This window comes from Ictidomys tridecemlineatus, chromosome 7, assembly GCF_052094955.1.
Source record: "Ictidomys tridecemlineatus isolate mIctTri1 chromosome 7, mIctTri1.hap1, whole genome shotgun sequence".
NCBI lineage: Eukaryota > Metazoa > Chordata > Mammalia > Rodentia > Sciuridae > Ictidomys > Ictidomys tridecemlineatus.
The window spans coordinates 192,238,278-192,257,172 of NC_135483.1; the positions used below are offsets into that span (position 1 = coordinate 192,238,278).

Sequence of the window (18,895 nt, forward strand, 5' to 3'; positions counted from 1 at the left end):
ATGGTTGGTTCTCTCTGAGTGCACCTCTCGTGCCCCTCCTTGTGGAGGCTGAGTTTTGCACTAGATCATTCCCCTTGGCAGCATGGAACAGCTCCAGGCCATGGTGACCTCCCAAGACTTGGAGGTGGTTCTCCCTGCCAGGCTATGGGGCACGGCCGGGTCTGTATTGGAGAAGGTAGAGGTCAAGGTAAACATGGGAGAGTTTGATCAGTGGCTTTCCTCCTCTGACTCTCCCTTTCTGCCTCCCTGCGGATCTGCTCCGCCCTGAAACCACAGACACACACCCTCTGAATGTGCCTCAGAGTCGGCCACATTTTCTAAAGCAGACTCTGCTACTTATTTGGGGAAAATAAAAATAAGCTTTTAAAAAATTGGAAGTGGAGTGGGCAGATGAGCAGAACAAAAGTCAATTTTAGTCATAGAACATTCCATTTGCCTAATCAGGAGATTTGCTTCTGTCTGAAGACTTTCCTACTCAGTGGAAAGAAACCAATCTTCTCAAGCATGTTTCTGTCTCAGCTCTACCCTTCATATTCTCCTTTGCTTGCAGCCACCACTCTTCAGGGGTTTTCCCTTCACTCTTCAGCTTTTGTTGTTGTTGTTTGTTATTGTTTTTGCTAGGAGAGGGAGGTATTCTGGGGATGGAACCCTGGACCTAGTGTGAGTTAGGCATGCACTCTGCCACTGCACTATACCCCTAGTCCCTTCCCAAGTTTTAAAGTAAAATTGTCCCTTGGTATCCTCAGGGGATTGATGGGTTCCAGGACTCTACAGACAGAACCTTGCCTTCCTAAAGTATGTACATCCTCATGGTTACTTTGTATTCTCTCTAGATTGCTGGTAAGGCCTAACACAAGAGTAAATGCACTGTAAGTTGTTACACCATATGCAGTTTAGAAACTAATGATCTGAGAAAGGTGTGCACGTACTCAGTACAGAGACAGTCCCTACATTTCCAGTCAAGGGTGGCTGGCTCCAAGGGTACAGAACCTGCAGATACTGAGGACCAGCTGCGTTTGTTTGTACACTATCGTTTTTTAAACTCTTGAGATTTAAAAAATGCCCCGTTTGATTACAGAGACTTACCTCAAAGATAGTTGGTGTTCTAATCACCATTGCTGCATAGCAAATGGCCTCCAAATTGGCTGACAACAACCTCATTTTGTTGGTGATTTTGTGGTGAGGAATTAGGGAAAGACTCGTCTGGGTGGTTCCTTGCAGGGTCTCCTGTGGTTGTGGTCAGATGTCAGCTGGGACTTTTTTTTATAAAAAAGGCTTGATTAATGAGGTGGGCTCTCCAAGGCAGCCCACCTGTGGGTCTGGAAGTCTATCCGTCTTCTTTAGGTGGCACCAACTTGTGGACATCACCCAAAGAACCAGGTGGAAGCAGTAGTACAATACCTTTTTCTAACCTATGCTTTAGAGCAACATAGTTGCTGCTGTGATGCTGTATTCAGATTCTCAGGGTGGGAGGGTGGAGCACAGCACTCTTATATCATCCTTGATGGAAGTGGTGGGGGTGGGAGAGATTATTGCAGCCCTTCAGGGAAGGTGATTGAGTAAAATGAGCTCAGCCATCTGCATCAAGCACTTTATTTCATTGATTTAAGTCAAAGTGGTTTGGTTTTGTTTATTTCAGGATGAATCTGATAATTCTGGTCTCAATTTAAATAATCTTTAGGGCATCCATTTTATTTACGTGTATGTATATATATGCACATACATGCTCTATTTTATATATAGGATGTATATTACACCCTGTTTTAAAATTGGCCTGGTGACAGAATTGGCCACTTTATAGAAAATGCCTCTGTCTGCATTTTAATAAAGATAATAATGTGATCAATGAAACAGAAGTGATCTTTGGAAAAAAACATTTCTACATGGTACTTCCAGGGTGTGAGAGAGATCTTTGGCAGAAGAGTGGCTGACCTGCAAGTTAAACCAGGTACAACAGAGCACATCCCACTTGGGTAATTAGACTGACAACAAGGCCCATCTCTGAAGATGCCTTTGGTCCTGCTTGAGTTTTGGCTGTTCCTGGAGAGGAAGCTGTGGTGCTTGCTGGGATCTTAGGGTATCTGGGATCCCTGGAGTAGCCAGATATGCAATGCTCATTTTACAGATGTTAGATTCCCTGAGAATGATGGCCATGTACGGCTTCTGCTTTTGCTAGTTCTGGACTGGGAGCCCAAAGCCTCCAAGAGGAAAATTTCAGCCAGAAGTGGGAGTGTTTTACAACTGAAGTATCAACCATAGCTATGCTTCACCCAGTGGGAAAAACAGTGCATGGGTGCTGGGAAGGAAGAGGGGAGCTCCTCAGTACTGCTCTGGCCAGTAAGCTGTCGTAGTCTCCTCCCTCACCATTGCTATAAAGTGGTGACGGCATGGGAACAGAATTAATAATGGCTTTGACACTTGACTCAATGCAGCTGAACTTAGGAAGCAGAGACATGATTTTTTTTTTTTTTTTAAATATTAACTTTTTAGTTGTAGTTGGAACCCAGTACCTTTATTTTCTTTATTTTTATGTGGTGCTGAGGATCGAACCCAGGGCCTCGCATGTGCTAGGCGAGCGTTTCTACCGCTGATCCACAACCCCATCCCGAGACAGGTTTCTTAAAAATTTCCATTTTTTTTCCTTTGTTTTTCCTCCCAATGCAGGAGTGGTCCCTGGTCAGCAGATGCTTTATGCTCTATATGAGCACCATAAGTGGTCCTGAAAATGTTCAGTGGGCCAATATTGGCTTGGTTGTGTTTAACAGAAGATATCAGGTTGCAGTGACTTGAGTTGGTTTATTTCTCAAGTGGAATCAGAGGTCATTGGTCCAAGGCTCATATGATGGTTCAGGGACCTGAGTTCTTTCTGTTTCACCATCCTATAAAGTCACTCATGGTGTAAGGTGACTGCTAGAGTACCAACATTCATGACTGTATTCCAGGCAGGAAAAGGAGATTGCTTTTTTGATGCTTAGCATTGCTTTTGTCTGCTTAGCATCTTTAAAGGAGCTTGTTTGGGAGCTCTTCTCAATGTTGGAAGTCTTAAACCAGTCAGAATGTAAATACATAACTATAATTAGTTGCAAAAAAGACTGGAAATTGGGGAGTTTGATTGAGTGCTTAGCTGTCCGAAACACCATAGGATTCTGTCACTAAGAATTGGAGAATAGATGTGTTGGTAGTTGGCAGTCTCTACCACAGTCATCTCTTCCATTCTCTATTTTAAAACGGGAAACATGGAGTAGTGAGTTTATGTATGTTGATCAAGGAAAAGAATCCAGGTGCTACCCTGTGGACCGAGGACTTTAGCCTTTCTGGCAGAAGGATTCAGAATCAGCTCTGGTTTCTGTTTTGTGCAGAGCCAGGGAGTCAGAGCATATTCCAGGTAATAGCTGGGCTGTGTAGTTTCCACTTCTACATAGAATCTGGAATTTGGTGGATAAGTACTCTGTAGCGTTAACCTGGGAGTGGTTTGGGAATGGGGGCCTTGCAATCCAAGGTCAGATTTGAATGTTGGTCCCATCACCTACTTTTCGGGCAGCTTTCTTTCAGTATTTGTTTCCGTGTCTCTGAAATGAGAACTATCAGGGAATTGTGATCAGTAACTTATGAGTATAATATAGTACAGTTCTCAGCACCTAAATGCTTGATGAACACCACTTGTAGGCCATTTTGCCCATACATGGGTGTAGTTGAGCATGTTAAACAGGAGTTACTACCTCCTTGGATGGCTTCTACTTAGCATGAAGAAGTGTTATTCTTATGGAGGCACTGTGGCATGAATCCCACAAGACTGCACAACAGTCCTCCATATGTACTGTTCTGGCTACTGGTTTCCTTGACTGTGGAATGAAGGGGTTGATCCAGGGCATTTGAGGAAATTAAAACAGAAGTCAATCCCTGAACTCTGTCTCCCAGAGTTGAGCACCACTCTGGAAATTACCTATCAACACCCAAGTGATTCTATAGCCTGAGGTGGATCACACACCCTGACCTGTCTGGTCTGGGAGGTTCCCGTCAGCTCCAACTTGCTAGTAAGTGAGTCTGGGGGCTGCCAACACATGTTTTCTTGATAGTTTGTGGCTAGTAGTCAACCCTTTGCAGTTTCACTGCAGGAGACGTGTTGAAATGCAAGCATTGTGGGCTTGTGCGGGGTTAGAGACCCCCACCTGGATTTTCTGACAATAGTCACATCAAATGGGGCCTGAAGCAGGTCAGGGTCCCAACATGGAACACACCATCCTAGGTAATCAAAAGAAATGTTTAAAAAGAAAAACTGGTGTTGAATGGGTTGGGAGCAAAGTGGGAGAAGGCAGTTACTAAAAGATGAATTACTGGGGAACTAAAGCCGTGCCTGCTGGTCATGCACACCAATCACTACACCCCTGTCTAGGCGATGCCCACTTCTAGTTCACTTTCAGCCCCGCTTGGGCATTTGGTATCCCAGAGACTGGATTGTGTAATATATAAAAGAGGAAAGGAGAAGAGAAAATTGGTTGGTTCATATATATATAGCTGGACATGTGTACATGTAAGAAGGAATAAAACTCAAGATGACTGCTGAAGTTCCATTTCTAGCTGGTCCTGAGGCTGGGAGAGGGGACTTGAGCACTCACTGCTCATCCCAGGCTCCATGAGCACTTGACTGCTGGGTTTACAGGTGTGCAGCACCATAGCAACCTCCGATGTTTTAAATGAACTAGTTCTAAAGTTTTATACCTTCTGTTTCTTATCCCTACACTCAGGGGTATATTTCCTCAAAATAAGGCCATTCTGTTATATAACCACAATACAGTTATCAAAACGAGGGAATTAGTGACGCAATGCTGGTAATGCCAGGCTGCATTCAGATTTCACCAGTTGTTCCACTAGTGTCGGATAAGGAAAAGTTTACAATCGCTTTTCATACTGAACTGTCATTTTTCTTGAGAGTCTTTACTTTTTTTTTTTTTTTTTTTTGAGAGAATTTTTAACATTTATTTATTTTTTTAGTTCTTGGCGGACACAACATCTTTGTTGGTATGTGGTGCTGAGGATGGAACCCGGGCCGCACGCACGCCAGGCGAGCGCGCTACCGCTTGAGCCACATCCCCAGCCCAAGAGTCTTTACTTTTAATCTGGAGCAGTATCTCAGTCTCTTTATTTTTCATACCTTGATATTTGTGAAGAGTACAGGACAATTATTTGTTAGAACACCCTCAAAACGGATTTGTTTGGTACTTCCTCTCAAGTTGATTCTGGAGGAATACCACAAGTGAATGCATCATAGGAGGTACATGGGGTTGGTGATAGTACTTTTGTAAAGTAACAATCTTTCTCTTTGTGGTAAACACTGAGACTATGTGAATGTCTATCTCTTCATCAAAATGTGTCTACTAGGGCTGGGGTTATGGCTGAGTGGTAGATCACTTACCTACCCTGTGTGAGGCGCTGGGTTTGATCCTCAGCACCACATTAAAAATAAAAAGTATGGTGTCCATCTACAACTAAAAATACACACATATATAATGTATCCACGAGTTTCCCATCTATTGATACTTCTTGCTTGACCAGTTATTACTCAGATGCTGCCAACACTTTTTTTTCTTTTTGGTACCAGGGATTGAACCCCGTGGAATTCAACCACTGAGCCACATCTCCAGACGTTTTGTTGTTGTTGTTTTTAAGAGAGTCTTGCTAAATTGCTGAGGCTAGTGTTGAACTTAAATTCTGAATTTGTCTCAGCCTCCTGATCCGCTGGAATTATAGGCATGTGCCCCTTTACCCAGCTTGCCAACATTTCTTTTGCACTTATTAGTTAACATTGTGATATAAGGAAGAGTTTTTCATACAAACATGTATACACTCTTATAATCTGATACCGTTTTTCATGCACAAATGGAACTGCTTCTGTGTCTTCTTACCACATCTCCATCATTCTGTTTTGTTTTGTTTTGTATTTTGACATAAGATATTTAGGCCCATCATCTACTTTTCCCAGATATGGACTTAGCTATTTCTCCAGGGAGCTCTGGTTCTTTTCAGTAAGGAGAGTATCCAAAAACTAAAATCTGGGCACTGGGCATGTTCACGGCTACTGGGGTATCACTGATTCAGGAATATCCCTGCAAACAGGGAGTTTATTATGTATAAGTTCAGATTTGTCCATATATGTGCATATATCTCTATAACATATATACCTACCATGAGTTGTTGATACTCCAATTTCAATTTCAGTGCAACACCACAGGATACGTTCTGACCTTCTCTCATTTTATATTTCCTTTCCCAACAGTGAGAAACCTGGCTCTTATTGATCAGTTGACTCTGGGATGACATAGTTTTGAACTGTGTGGGCCATGGATTCATCTTTGGGAGATTTATGACAATTTGAAAAAAACTATGCAAGCTGTAACATAGAAAAATTAAAAGGCATATCACGAATGCATAAAATATATGTAGATAATACTTTATTTTAAAATTATTTACTACCATAAACATATACATCTATTGTAAAAAGTTGAAAATTTATCAAAACTTGAGCACTTAACATACAGAGTGTCAAAGAAAATGTAAACAAATTGAATACACTGTTAAACCATTACAGTATAAAATTAACTAGTATGTATTATACTACTGTAATACTTCCGTAGCCACTGTGTATAGCTATTGGGGTGAATTTTGTTGCAAGTATCTGCTTAAAATGCTGTGCAGCAAGTTCAAAGCCATCCTTAGCAACTTAGTGAGGCCCTAAGCAACTCAGTGGGACCCTGTCTCAAAAAATAAAAAGGGCTGGGGATGTGACTCAGTGGTTAAGCAATTCTTGGTACCAAAATAAAAATAACTGTGCAGCTCTGGTCACCTCCATGTGAGAAATTGGTCTCTCCAGTAAAGTCCATATCCAATAAAAACACCTCAGAGTTCTTGCATATTTTTTTACTGTGTGTAATACATGTAACGTAAAATGTATTAACCCTCAGTGTTAACCCTTTCTCTAAATAAAATGTAAAAAAGGGCTGGGGCTGGGATTCAGTGGTTAAGCACCCCTGGATTCAATCCCCTGTACCAAAAAACAAAAAAGTAAAATATGTTAACCAACTTTATATTATCATTTAGGCTCCCAGTCAACTCTAGTGTTAAGTTTTAGGAGTGTCAAAAGGGTTGGTGCCCCTGATCTCCCGTGTTGTGCAGGAGTCAGCTCTGTTTCCACATTTGCTTAGTCTTAGAATACCCCCCAAGTAGTTTTATGGTTGCTAACCCACTGTGAGAGACAAGCTTTCTAGTATGATACAGTCACAAGATGCTCTGTCAAACCTCATACTTAAGTGGTCCCATAGGTTATTACTGCCTAGGGATGTCACTGCTGTCCTAGTTTGTGTAAGGATGCTCTATGATGTCTTCACAATGACAATATTGCCTAACAAAGTGTTTCTCAGAGGGTGTCCCTGTTGTGCCTCATGACTGTATTTTGTTTAAAGAAAAACATTACAAAAATACTTATGTATAAGGTTATTTGTTGTAACAATCTGTAATTTAGATTTTTGTCTTAGGCTGAGAGTTACTTCCATTTAGTATGGCTATGATAATCATTTGAAATACTGAATACTGAACTCACTGTCTGGAATTTTTTTTAATACTGAGGGTTGAACCCAGGTTCTTGGCACATGCTATGTACCATGAGTTATGCTTTAACTTCTTGAAATTCTAAATTTATGTTTGTAGTTTGTGCTTAATAGGTGAAGTCTGATGCACTAATAGAGCATGAACCAGGAGCTTGGAGACTGGCTCATGCCTGGTCCTGCCACCAGGACCAGGATGGGTTCTCTGCTGCCCACTCTTACCCCTGGACAACCTCCTCTCCTTACCTCTCATGCATTGGGATGGGTTCAGGGGGGAAAAACTACCTATGAGCTTGCACTTTGGTGAACACAGTGGCATTCAGACTATCCAGGGCAGAGTGTCTGCACAGAGCCTGTGTCTAATGACCCCTAAGTATATTCTCTTCCTGCAGGGCATAGCTGTCTTAGCCTCTGGCTGCCAACACTTTCAGGGAATGTTTGGAGGAGACTTGCTGTTTACACTGTGGCCATCTAAACGATAAGCTGCTTCCCTTTCTGTCAAGAGAGTCCTGGCCTGTGAATTGGAGGAGAGGCTCTGTGCTTGTGTCCATTTTTGTTTATCAAGTAGTAGTGCATTAGTAGGCTCCCATTTTATTCCTGAGGGTCAAACATCCTCATCCAACTGTGCAATGTTGCATCCATCTCGCTTCTGGAAGGTCAGTGTTGCTGCTTGGCTTCTGCTGCGATAGGATCACCGATCCAGTCATCTCCTGGCCTTGGAGGATTTTGATCTCCTTCTCAATGCATCTCCCAGTGCCTCTCTGAAGAGTGTACTTTGGTGAATGTGGGCATCACCTCCTAAGAGAAACGCACCCCAGCATTCCTTTCTTCCTATGCTTTTGGCTTCTCACCTCTTAACTTAGGCTTCTCTGTCTCATGGCACCTAGGCTACTAATGAGTCAGCCAAACTGTCAGAGCTCCTGAGGACACTGGATTCAGGATCTCCAGAAAGCAAACTGTCGACATGCGTGGCCCAACTAGGGTCATATTCACACCCTGCGCGTTTAGTCTAACACCTCAGAACTCATTCTCAAACATTTTCCAGGTTTCTAATAATACAAACTAGAAAAATCTTACTAATTTGGTACTCCATGATTAATTTATTGATGGCCACCTGACATTTGTCACCAAAGGTCAGAAACCTGAGTAGAAAGAGTCTTCCTTCCATCTCCTGCCAGTGTCTCCCACTGGCAGATCCTAACAGGAAGTCAGAAAGGCAGCAGAGTACTGGGGTCATAGGGTCATGAGGTCCTGCTGTGGTTTGGATAGATGAGAATGGGGCCAGATGGACAGGTGTTATGTCCACCCCAGAAGCCCAGGCTGATTGGATTCAAGTACTAAGTTCCTGCTGCAGGCAGTGCTAGGTCCTGGGAGGTACTGGGGAACAAAACAGCCTCCACTGTCCTGAAGCACAGCCACATGGCAGAGGCAGACAAAAAACATGCTATTAAACACTTCACCTTAAAGTATCATTAGGTGTGTCAGACCAAGTGTTTTTATTTGGAATATACAAAAATCCCCCAGAAATGTAAAGGATCACTCTAATAAATACTCCACTCCCCCCCACACACACAGTAGACCCCTCACGAAAGAGGCTATTCCTGTAAATGAGGAGCTGTCCTTGAGTACTTCAAAGGCAAAAGCACAGTGAGGCACCAGCATGTAACTACCTACTGACAAAGACTGGTGGTGCTGAGCTTGGAGCAACCAGCCCTCTCCTGCTGGGAGAATATAAGCCAGGATACTTGGGGAAGCTACTCAGCACTGTCCACAGAAGCAAGGATGTCCCTGCCCTGGGACCCAGGAGTTCTCACTCCAGATATGTAACCAAGAGATCTAATGGCCTAGGTCCACAAAAGACTACAAGAAAAAAATTCCCAATGAATTTCTGGAGAACATAAAAACAAAACGGAGAATTGGCAAATTAATAGCTGATAAGTGGTAGAACATTTTTACTTGGATAAAATGTTCATGGAAGCCATATTCATAAAACCTTCAATCTGGAGACAACCCAACAAAATGTGGATGAAGGGGTAAGAGAATGGGTAAACCATGGCACAGTCGTACAACTGAATAGTGTTCAACGATAATGAGTCTTCCAGGTAATGTTGAGCCAAAGAAGCCAGACAGCAGTTCACACCATGTGACCGGTCCACACACAGGACTTGTCCAGTTCGTCCAGAGGATAGCAGGCGGACCAGAGCTTTGGGAGTTACTGACTGGGGAGGACCCCGTCTTGTATACGAGGAGTGCACTCTCTGGCATGGAGCTTGCTCAGGTGTATACATAGGACAGTTCATCTATAAACAGGATCTGTAGACTTCCCAGTACGTATGTTGCACCTTCAAAAATTAAATAAAAGCTCTACTGGCGGGACTTGGTAGTGTGCTGTCTCACAAGTAGTTCTCCACTCCCAGACCTGGATCCCTGGGCTTCTAGCTAGGAAGCACAGCAGCAGGCATCACGGGAAGATGAAGAGCTTCCCTGAAGATGACCCATCTCACAGCCTTTCTGGGATACAAGGCTGGCATGACCTATATCAAGTGGGAAGTTGATAAGCCAGGATCCAAGGTGAACAAGGAGGAGGTTGTGGAGGTTGTAATCATAGAGGAGACACCACCCAGGGTGGTTATAGGCATTGTGAGCTACGTGGAAACCCTACCAGGCCTCCAGTCCTTCAAGACCATCTTTGCTGAGCATATCAGTGATGAGTGCAAAAGGTGCTTCTATAAGAACTGGCATAAATCTAAGAAGAAGGCCTTTGCCAAATACTGCAAGAAGTGGCAGGATGTAATGGGCAAGAAGCAATTGGAGAAGGACTTCAGCATGAAAAAATACTGCCAGGACATCCGGATTATCGCCTCCACCCAGATGTGGCTGCTTCCCTTGCACCAGAAGAAAGCCCGCCTGATGGAGTTCCAGGTGAATGGAGGCACCAAGGCTGAGAAACTGAACTGGGCCAGGAGAGGCTGGAGCAGCAGGTCCCAATGAACCAGGTGTTTGGGCAGGATGACATGATGGATATCATCAGTGTGACCAAGGGCAAAGGCTACAAAGGAGTCACCAGTCACTGGCATACCAAGAAGCTGCCCGGCAAGACCCACCAAGGGCTGTGCAAGGTTGCCTGTATTGGAGCTTGGCATCCTGCCTATGTGGTCTTCTCTGTGACCTGGGCTACCATCACCACACTGAGATCAACAAGAAGATCTACAAGATTGGTCATGGCTACCTCATGAAGGATGACAAACTAATCAAAAATAATGCTTCAAGTGATTAACCTGTCTGACAAGAGCATCAGCCCTTTGGGTGGCTTTTGTCTACTATGGTGAGGTGACCAGTGACTTCGTCATGCTGAAAGGTTGGTGGGTCCAAGAAGCCAGTGCTCACCTTCCAAAAGTTCTTGCTGGTACAGACTGAACAGCGCTCTGGAGAAGGTCGGCCAGGGTTCATGACACTACAACCAAGTTTGGCAATGGCTGCCTCCAGACTATGGAGGAGAAGAAAGCACTCATTGGACCACTTCAGAAAGACTGGATCACCAAGGAAGAAGGTGCTTGAGTCTGGAGCATGGGCAGATGGCTGCACCCAATAAAAACTTTTTCAGTGAAAAAAAAATTAATTAAAAAAGAAACAGGATAATTTTATAAAAATATGAGAGCCAAGAAGAAATTAAGGCATGGGGAGGCTGCTGGGACTGAGACTCGGATGGAAAGAAGGTAGCCCATAATGAGAGGGACAGCAAGAGCAAAAGTCCTGGGCCAGATCAAGTTGGGTATGTCGGAGGAACCCGCACAAGTCTCGTGGACCAGAAGGAACAGAGAGAGCTGAGGCGGAGGAGGATGGCAGGGCCAGGGAAGCTCTTTGTGGGAAGCCATGAAAAGTACAGAGAGGGGTGTGGGCAAGTCTCTCGAGGGCTTGGGCGGAGGGAGTGAGGAGAAGAGAGAGCTTTGGCGACTTAGTTGTGTGCTGAGGCCCTCTGGGAGGTGGGGAGCGGGGAGCCCATTGATGGGCAGGGGAGGAGGACATGGAGGCCCACACACTGGAGGCCAGGAACTGAGCAGTTTGTTAGGTGCCCCACTGTGGGTGAGTGTGGGTGAGGCGGTGGGCAGCGGGGCTGCAGCGAGGGTTACGGCATGAATGCCCAGGTGGGAGTTCAGATCTCTGGACCAGAGAGGAGTGCCTGTGAAAACCCCAACGCAGGAGCAAGGCCACACGCTTTTCTGTAAGAGACTAGGGCACCCGGGGCCTTGGATAGACAGTGCTTTAAATGAACGCACCTCTTCGCCAGCTCTGCGACCTGAAGCAGAGTGCCTGCCCTGGACCTCCCAGGCCTGCCACAACATGAACAAGCACGTTCACCTGAGCCCCTGGCATGGAGGCTGGGGCATATGTGCTTCTAAGGTCCTTGGGTGATTCTTCTGCACCAGGAAGTATGGAAACCTCTCACTTCCAGTGGCTGAGAAATATGTGTGGGAGGTGTGTATCCTTGTTTCCTCACTTGGGTGAGAGAGAGAGAGAGAGAGAGAGAGAGAGAGAGTATGTGTGTGTGTGTGTGTGTGAGAGAGAGAGAGAGAGAGAGAGACAGATGGGGGGGAGAGGGAGAGAGCAATTTCCTCCTTCCCTCTCCAAGGGTGGGGCTGCTCCTGGGTTTGGGAGACCAGGTCTGTTCCGTGAGCTTTCGCTGTGTGTGTGTGTATGTGTGTGTGTGTGTGCGCGCGAGAGAGAGTGTGTGTGTGGGGGGCGGGCACGGTGTCCCAGGAGGACAGAGTTTGCATTGATGAAAACCCTTCCCAGCCCTTTGATGCCTCTTTCCCGTTGCTAAAGTGCAGCGGCTCAGTCCTCTCGCCCGGCACGCACTACGCTCACTCTCCGCCAGGATGGCATCCTTCCTGGCCCTGCGCGTGGCTCTTCTGCTCATCTCTGGGGTCCTGGCCCCTGCGGTGCTCACAGGTAAGGGGTGCAGGCCTTTGGTTCAGCTGCCATCAGCCTCCAGCGGTCAAGAACCCCCTTGGGGCCAGATTCTTCAGTGTCCCCTGGGTTGCGGGCATTTGGGTGACTGATGGAAGCTGTCAGAGTCCAGCTAGGAGCATCTGCACAGGATAGGTGTCTCAACCACAAGAACAATGACTGAGGTGGGAGGGTAACCTGGGGAGCAGGGTCAGGACATGTATCTGTATGGGGACATGAGGGTTACTCCAGAACTCAAACATCTAAAGGTTTTCAGGTATGGGAGGCAGGAGAGGGCACCGGGCACGGAGCAAGTGGCAGAAGGGTCACAGACCCAGTCACCAAGCCGAAGTCCACAAAGTCCTGTTAGTTACCTTTCAAGACCCATAAACCCTTCCCTGCTGGTCTTCTGCAGTGCTCACAGAGTGAAGGTCCAGGTCATGTCTCCATCTTGGGAAAATTTTCAGAGAGGGCAAAAGACCTGAGATCTCACTGAGGATGCTGGACTTAGGCTCTGAACGGAGGCCAAAATGACCCCAACTGGGGCAAGCAAGAAAAAAGCCCCAGCCGACTCTCTGGGGCCTGCACTGGGAGGGACTGGTCCAGGCTGACTTCAGAGTTTGAGAAAAAGATGCAGATGGGCAGAGGCTGGCTTTGCTCTGGAAAGAAATACTCTCCCTCCATTGCTAAAGGGCACCCGCCTCTGTACCCAGAGTGTCTCAAGGCCCTGAAGCCTGGGCTTTGGGGATGTCGTGGATCTTTGAGGGAGGAAAGTGACCTCCCTTGTGAAAGCGTGGCCTGGGGAGAGCTGATGTGACCCCCACCCCACCCTGGGAAGCCTGCACGATGGTGGCCTGCTGGCGTCGCCTCTGGCTCTGTCCCTACCCTCTCCACACATGCCCTCTCCTTGTCCGCAGGGGGCGAGACGACCACCACTCGCCTCCCTCAGGGACCAGGGAGCTTCACAGTCAGACACAGGAGCTCTCGGGATGGACCTAGCGTCCTGTCGACACTCAGCAGATGCTGAGGGAATGTGCCTCCAACCTCTAGGCCCTCCTTGGAACCCTGGGTCTCCGGCAGAGCGACTTTCTTCACAGGCTGGGCAGTGCCCTGCCAACTGGTGGTAGGAGAGATGCCTACTGAGCGAGCCCATGTGATGGTCTTGGAATTGGGGGAAGTAACCTTAAGTGTAGGAGTGTCTCCCACTGCTTGGACCTTAGCGTTGAGATCCCTGCAGCCCCCACCCTAGGGAAACTACTGAGCCTACCTCCCTGTGGCCTGGGGCTGCTGGCTCTCCCAGCCCAGGCCTCCTCCAGTCTAGGTCAGACTGCACACACAGGGGTTGGTGGGCTTTGGGGACAGCCAGGACCTGACCTGGCCTCACTTCCCTCTTCCTTCTACATGTGCTACCAACAGGCAGGCCCCACGGGCAAGGGGCCAGAGCATACCAACCTCCCCAGGGTTTGGGGTTCTGGCTATTATTCTGACCCTTCTTGGAAGGAGGGTGTTTGGGGACTCTGGGATCTGGCTCTGGGCTAGATAGAAACTGAGCAGATGTGTTCAAGGCCCAGCAGGCCCCCTGACTTTCCTGGGCTGGGGTCCTGTGGCAAGAAGGAGGGGAAAGAGCGCTACTCTGCTGTCCTGTCTGCCAGGAGCTGGTGGCTGCAGCCACTGGGGTGGGGGAGTGAGCCAGGTTGAGCCGGCAGGAGGCCAGGCCAGGGATGAAAAGGCCCTTCATGGCCCCGCACAAAGGCTGCCTGTGAACACAGTGCCTGGCCTCGGGGCCCTGTGGTCAGACAGAGTGTTAAACAAACTTATTTACTGAAAGGCAGGGTAACTGGGGGAGCCTGAGGTGCCCAGGCCTGTGGCAGCACCATCAGGCCCCCACCGTCCCTGTTGGCTTCGGCCCAGCATGGAGGCCCAGGCCATCACTCACTCCGTCCTTGAAGTTCTGGGTCCCACCATTGCCAAGGCGACAGTCCTTCGCATCTCCCCTTCCCCACCCTCACGCGCTGTCACTTAGCCTGCTGGGCAGTCCTCTGAACTGGGGGGACTGCAGGCTGTGCTCTGTGCTCCTGTTGGTCCCTGTGGCTTTTCTTTGCCTATCTTCACCCTCTCTGACAGGGCCTCCCAGGGGCAAACTGGCTGACAGCTTCCCAGCACCAATTTGGGGGAGGACAGGCAATTGCCTGTAACAGAGCAATGCAGGTGGAGACGGGCATACAGGGCTCTCACAGCTGCACTTCCTTTGCTGGTGGATTGGGGTGAGTTTAGCCTGTGGCCCAGGCCAGCAGGCACCACCCAGGTCCGCTGGACCTGGTACCCAGAAGCCTTTGGGCGGCCTCTCTGGTCAGATGCCCAGCACCAGAGGTGAGCCTTGGCCACAGTGGTGGGACAGGGAGGTGCCTGCCTGCCAGTCTGTCTTGGGCATGTGGTGAACAAGCAGGGGGCCAGCGGTTTGTCCATTTCTTAGGGCAGACAGGCAGTCTGTGAACCCCAGACCTCAGGGCTTGCCAAGCAATGGGCACACTCTGGCCTTTTTTTGCCTAGCCCCTGAAGCCTGAGGCCCGCATGCCTAGGGTCTGGGACCTTTCATGGGAGCTTTGAGGCTACAGACCCTGCCCTTCCTGGCTGCAACATGGGAAGCCTAGCTGGGTCACCTCCCCCTCCTCAAAGGATGATCTTCAAGGTTGGGCCAGAGTGGCAGCCAGACACCAGTGTGGCAGTTCAGCCCTGGGTCTTCTGGGAGGTAGACCACCAAGTGGGTGCTGCCAGGCTCCAGGGGCCTCCTTGTCAGGGAATGTTTTTTTTGTTTGTTTTATACTGGGGAATGAGCCCACGGTTGCTTAACCATTGAGCCACATTTACAGCCCTATTTATTTATTACTGGGTCCTGGAAATTGAACTCAGGGGTACTTGACCACTGAGCCATATCCCCAGCCCTATTTTGTATTTTATTTAGAGACAGGGTCTCACTGAGTTGCTTAAGGCCTTGCTTTGTGCTGAGGTTGACTTTGAACTTGCGATCTTCCTATCTCAGCCTCCCAAGTCGCTGAGATTACAGGCATATGCCACCACGCCCAGCACAGCTATTTTTATTTTTAATTTTTTTTTTTTAGAGAGAGAATTTTAATATTTATTTTTTAGTTTTTGGCAGACACAACATCTTTGTTGGTATGTGGTGCTGAGGATCGAACCCGGGCCACATGCATGCCAGGTGAGCGCGCTACCGCTTGAGCCACATCCCCAACCCCAGCCATTTTTATTTTTTAAAAATATTTTTAGTTGGGCTGGGGATGTGGCTCAAGCATGCGGGCGGCCCGGGTTCAATCCTCAGCACCACATACCAACAAAGATGTTGTGTCCGCCGATAATGAAAAAATAAATATTTTAGAAAAAAAAATATTTTTAGTTGTAGAGGAACACGATATCTTTTATTTATTTATTTATTTATTTTTTTATGTGGTGCTGAGAATCGAACCCATTGTTTCACACATGCTAGGGAAGCACTCTACCACTGAGCCACAACCCCAGGCCTTTATTTATTTATTTATTTATTTTTATTTTGAGACAAAGTCTCACTAAATTGCTTAGGACCTTGCTAAATTTCTGAGTCTGGCCTTGAATTCGTGATCCTCCTGCCTCAGCCTCCTGAACCACTGAGATTGCCAACATGAGCCACCACACCTGACTGCCATTGATCTTTTCTGAAAAGGGTTCTGATTTGATGAAGCCCTAAGGAAGGTGACAGTGGTCCCTGCCTGCAAGCTGAGCCTCACAACTGACCCAGACCTGGCTTTTTGAGGAGGTGGCAGGGGCAGAGTCTGGGGAGCCAGGGACCTGGTTACATTTTATGGTGAAAAGTTCACAGAAAAGTTGCAAAAAAATAATCCAGTGAACTCCAGTAGATGCTTCACCTAAATCTACCAAATACCAACATTCTGCTGCATCGCTCCTGCTTCCTGGATGTCGAATGGTTTGAAAGGAAGTTGCTGACGATAATGCCTCTTTGCTCCCAAATGTTTCCTAAGAACGTGCATCTTGTCTTACACAAGCAGAGTCCACAATTAAAACCAGAGGGACACTGACAGAGCCTGAGCTACAGCCCGATTCAGATTCCACCCACAGATTCCAAATATCTTCTACCTCAGGCCTGCCCCCCCCCAATCAGGAACACACCTTTGTTTACCTGTCTCCTCTCTAATCTGTAACAAGTCCTCCACCTTCCTTTGCCTTTCCTGACCCTGACATTTTTGAAGGGCCCAGTTATTTTAAGACTGACCCTAAGTGTGGGTTTGGCTGACATTTCCTCTGGGTTTGCCCCAGATGGGCAGGAAGCTCCAGAGGTCCCTGTGTCTTCTCTGAGCACCCTTCTCCTGGAGTTGGTGAGCTCGTCCCAGTGAGGCCTTCAGGGGCTAGGGAGTGCCCAGGGATAGAGCTCCTGGGTATGAAAGGGCCCAGGAACCTACAGGCTGCTGTCAGGGCTGTTAAAAGACCTGCAGCTTCCTGCGGCCTCACAGGAAGTGCGGCCTTCAGCACACTGTCCAGGGCTGCAGACCATTTACCACGTGACCCCACAGCTCAACCTGAGCCTTGGCTTTCTTGCTCCTGAAAAGGAATAAGAATGGTCCCCATGCCACAAACAGCTGCAGTCAATGCAATGGCGTGTAGTGACACAACATCCAATAAGCTCACTCTAGGGATCTGCTTGGGGGCTGTCTCTGGGTCACAGTTCCGTCCCAGTTATCAGGAGGGTCTGGCAGCCCTGACTCTGCTGAAGCCTTGCTGTGGGATGAAGGCTGGGAGGAGAGGCCTGGAGCCCACCTGCCATCCTGGCCTTAAACTGAACTGGGTTTCGGAGGCCTCCCTCCTGGGCAAGGTGGGTGAGCCCTCGGTGTGTGTTGCTCTGGAGCTCCACCGGGGTCCTGAGGGTTGGGTGGTGAGGCTGGTTGGGGCCCAAGGAGAAGATCATTACCAGGCCTCTCATCCTGTGCTCCCTATGGGATTAAGGCTGTCTCCCTCCTGCTCTCTGGGGTCCCTGCATTCCCCCAACCCTGCTGACTCCAACCTCATAAGCAGAGAGGGACTCTTGTAGAAAGCTGCCCAGGGACTGATGTGCAGGTGCCTGGCTTGATGGTGGGCCTCCCTTGCTGGCTGCCCCTCCCCTCTTCCACCTCCCTGTTCAGGAGACAGCAGTCTTGGTTGTGGAGGGTAGCCCTCTGCCTTGTGGTGGCGGGACTGCCGCAGTCAGGCTCAGGAGGAGCAGGGTCACCTGTATCAGGCAGGGTCTGGATGGGCCTCTCCTTGTGGCAGTGGAACCCTTGAGGGTCTTGGGGTATGTAGGGACCCTGGTTCCCAGTCTTTTCCTCAGGTGAAGGAGGTCTTGGGGTTTGGGTCCATGAACCCCACCTCCACTGCCCCAAAGTTACCCTGCCAGCCCCAGGCTCAGTCTCTGAGGGCCCATAGGTCTCCCCACCCCACCCCATCAATCTGTCCTCACATTCTGGAGGCAGCCTGGCTCCCAGCCCCTGGCAGGCATCTGGACCAATGTACCATGGCCTCGGGGTGAGTTTTGCAGTTTGCTTGCCTGTGAAATGGGAAGGCCAGTGTAGTGTTGAACTCAGAGCTTTACACACTGGCTCCTTGAGTTGACCGACCAGGGAGGGGAACTCCAAAGCGCAGTAGGCCCAGCCACCTGGCTTCACCGCCTGTCTTTGACCTTGCAGCCGAGGGTCCGCAGGAGCCTGATCCCACACTGTGGAACGAACCCGCCGAGCTGCCGTCGGGAGAAGGCCCCATTGAGAGTACCAGCCCCGGCCAGGAGCCTGCAGCCACCGCTGCACCGCCTCCCACCTCTGTGCCCGGCCCAGAGGACAGCACGGCGCGGGAGCGGCTGGACCACGGCGGCGGTACAAGCTTGGGGAAGAGGGCGGGGAGGGGAAGGGGAGCGGAGGGAAGGGCGGCCGCGGCTGGGGCCAGGGACTGATGCGGTCTCCGTCCTCCGCAGGCTCGCTGGGGCCCGGTGCCATCGCAGCCATCGTGATCGCCGCCCTGCTGGCCACCTGCGTGGTGCTGGCGCTAGTGGTCGTCGCGCTGAGAAAGTTTTCCACCTCCTGAAGCAAATAAATGAGCCGCGACCGCTTGCGGGGCGACTCGGCTGCACTCCCCATGCGCCCTGTGTCTGCGCGTGCGCCCGCGCGTGAGTGTGAGCGCGTGGAGGTGTGCCAGAGTGCGCGCGAGAGCCGGGGAGAGCACGCAGGTCCGCGCCGCGTGTGCTGCGCCGTGGGTGGAGGGCAAAGGCGTGCAACTCGTGCGCGGGTGGCCACGTGCGCCAGTGCATGCGCGCGTGT

The 18,895-nt window shown here is 48.9% G+C and overlaps 1 protein-coding gene and 1 pseudogene across 1 annotated transcript; both read left to right on the forward strand.

Moving 5' to 3' along the window:
• The first annotated feature begins 156 nt into the window (after positions 1 to 156).
• LOC144365673 (large ribosomal subunit protein uL3 pseudogene) lies at positions 157 to 11,429 on the forward strand (annotated as a pseudogene).
• Positions 11,430 to 11,557: 128 nt separating this feature from the next.
• On the forward strand, positions 11,558 to 18,699 carry Snorc (secondary ossification center associated regulator of chondrocyte maturation). The gene is made up of 3 exons (XM_005326487.5): positions 11,558 to 12,548; positions 18,272 to 18,454; positions 18,553 to 18,699. Exons 1-3 carry the CDS (start codon positions 12,476 to 12,478, stop codon positions 18,660 to 18,662), a joined length of 366 nt encoding a protein of 121 aa, XP_005326544.1. The 5' UTR covers positions 11,558 to 12,475; the 3' UTR covers positions 18,663 to 18,699.
• Positions 18,700 to 18,895: the final 196 nt, after the last annotated feature.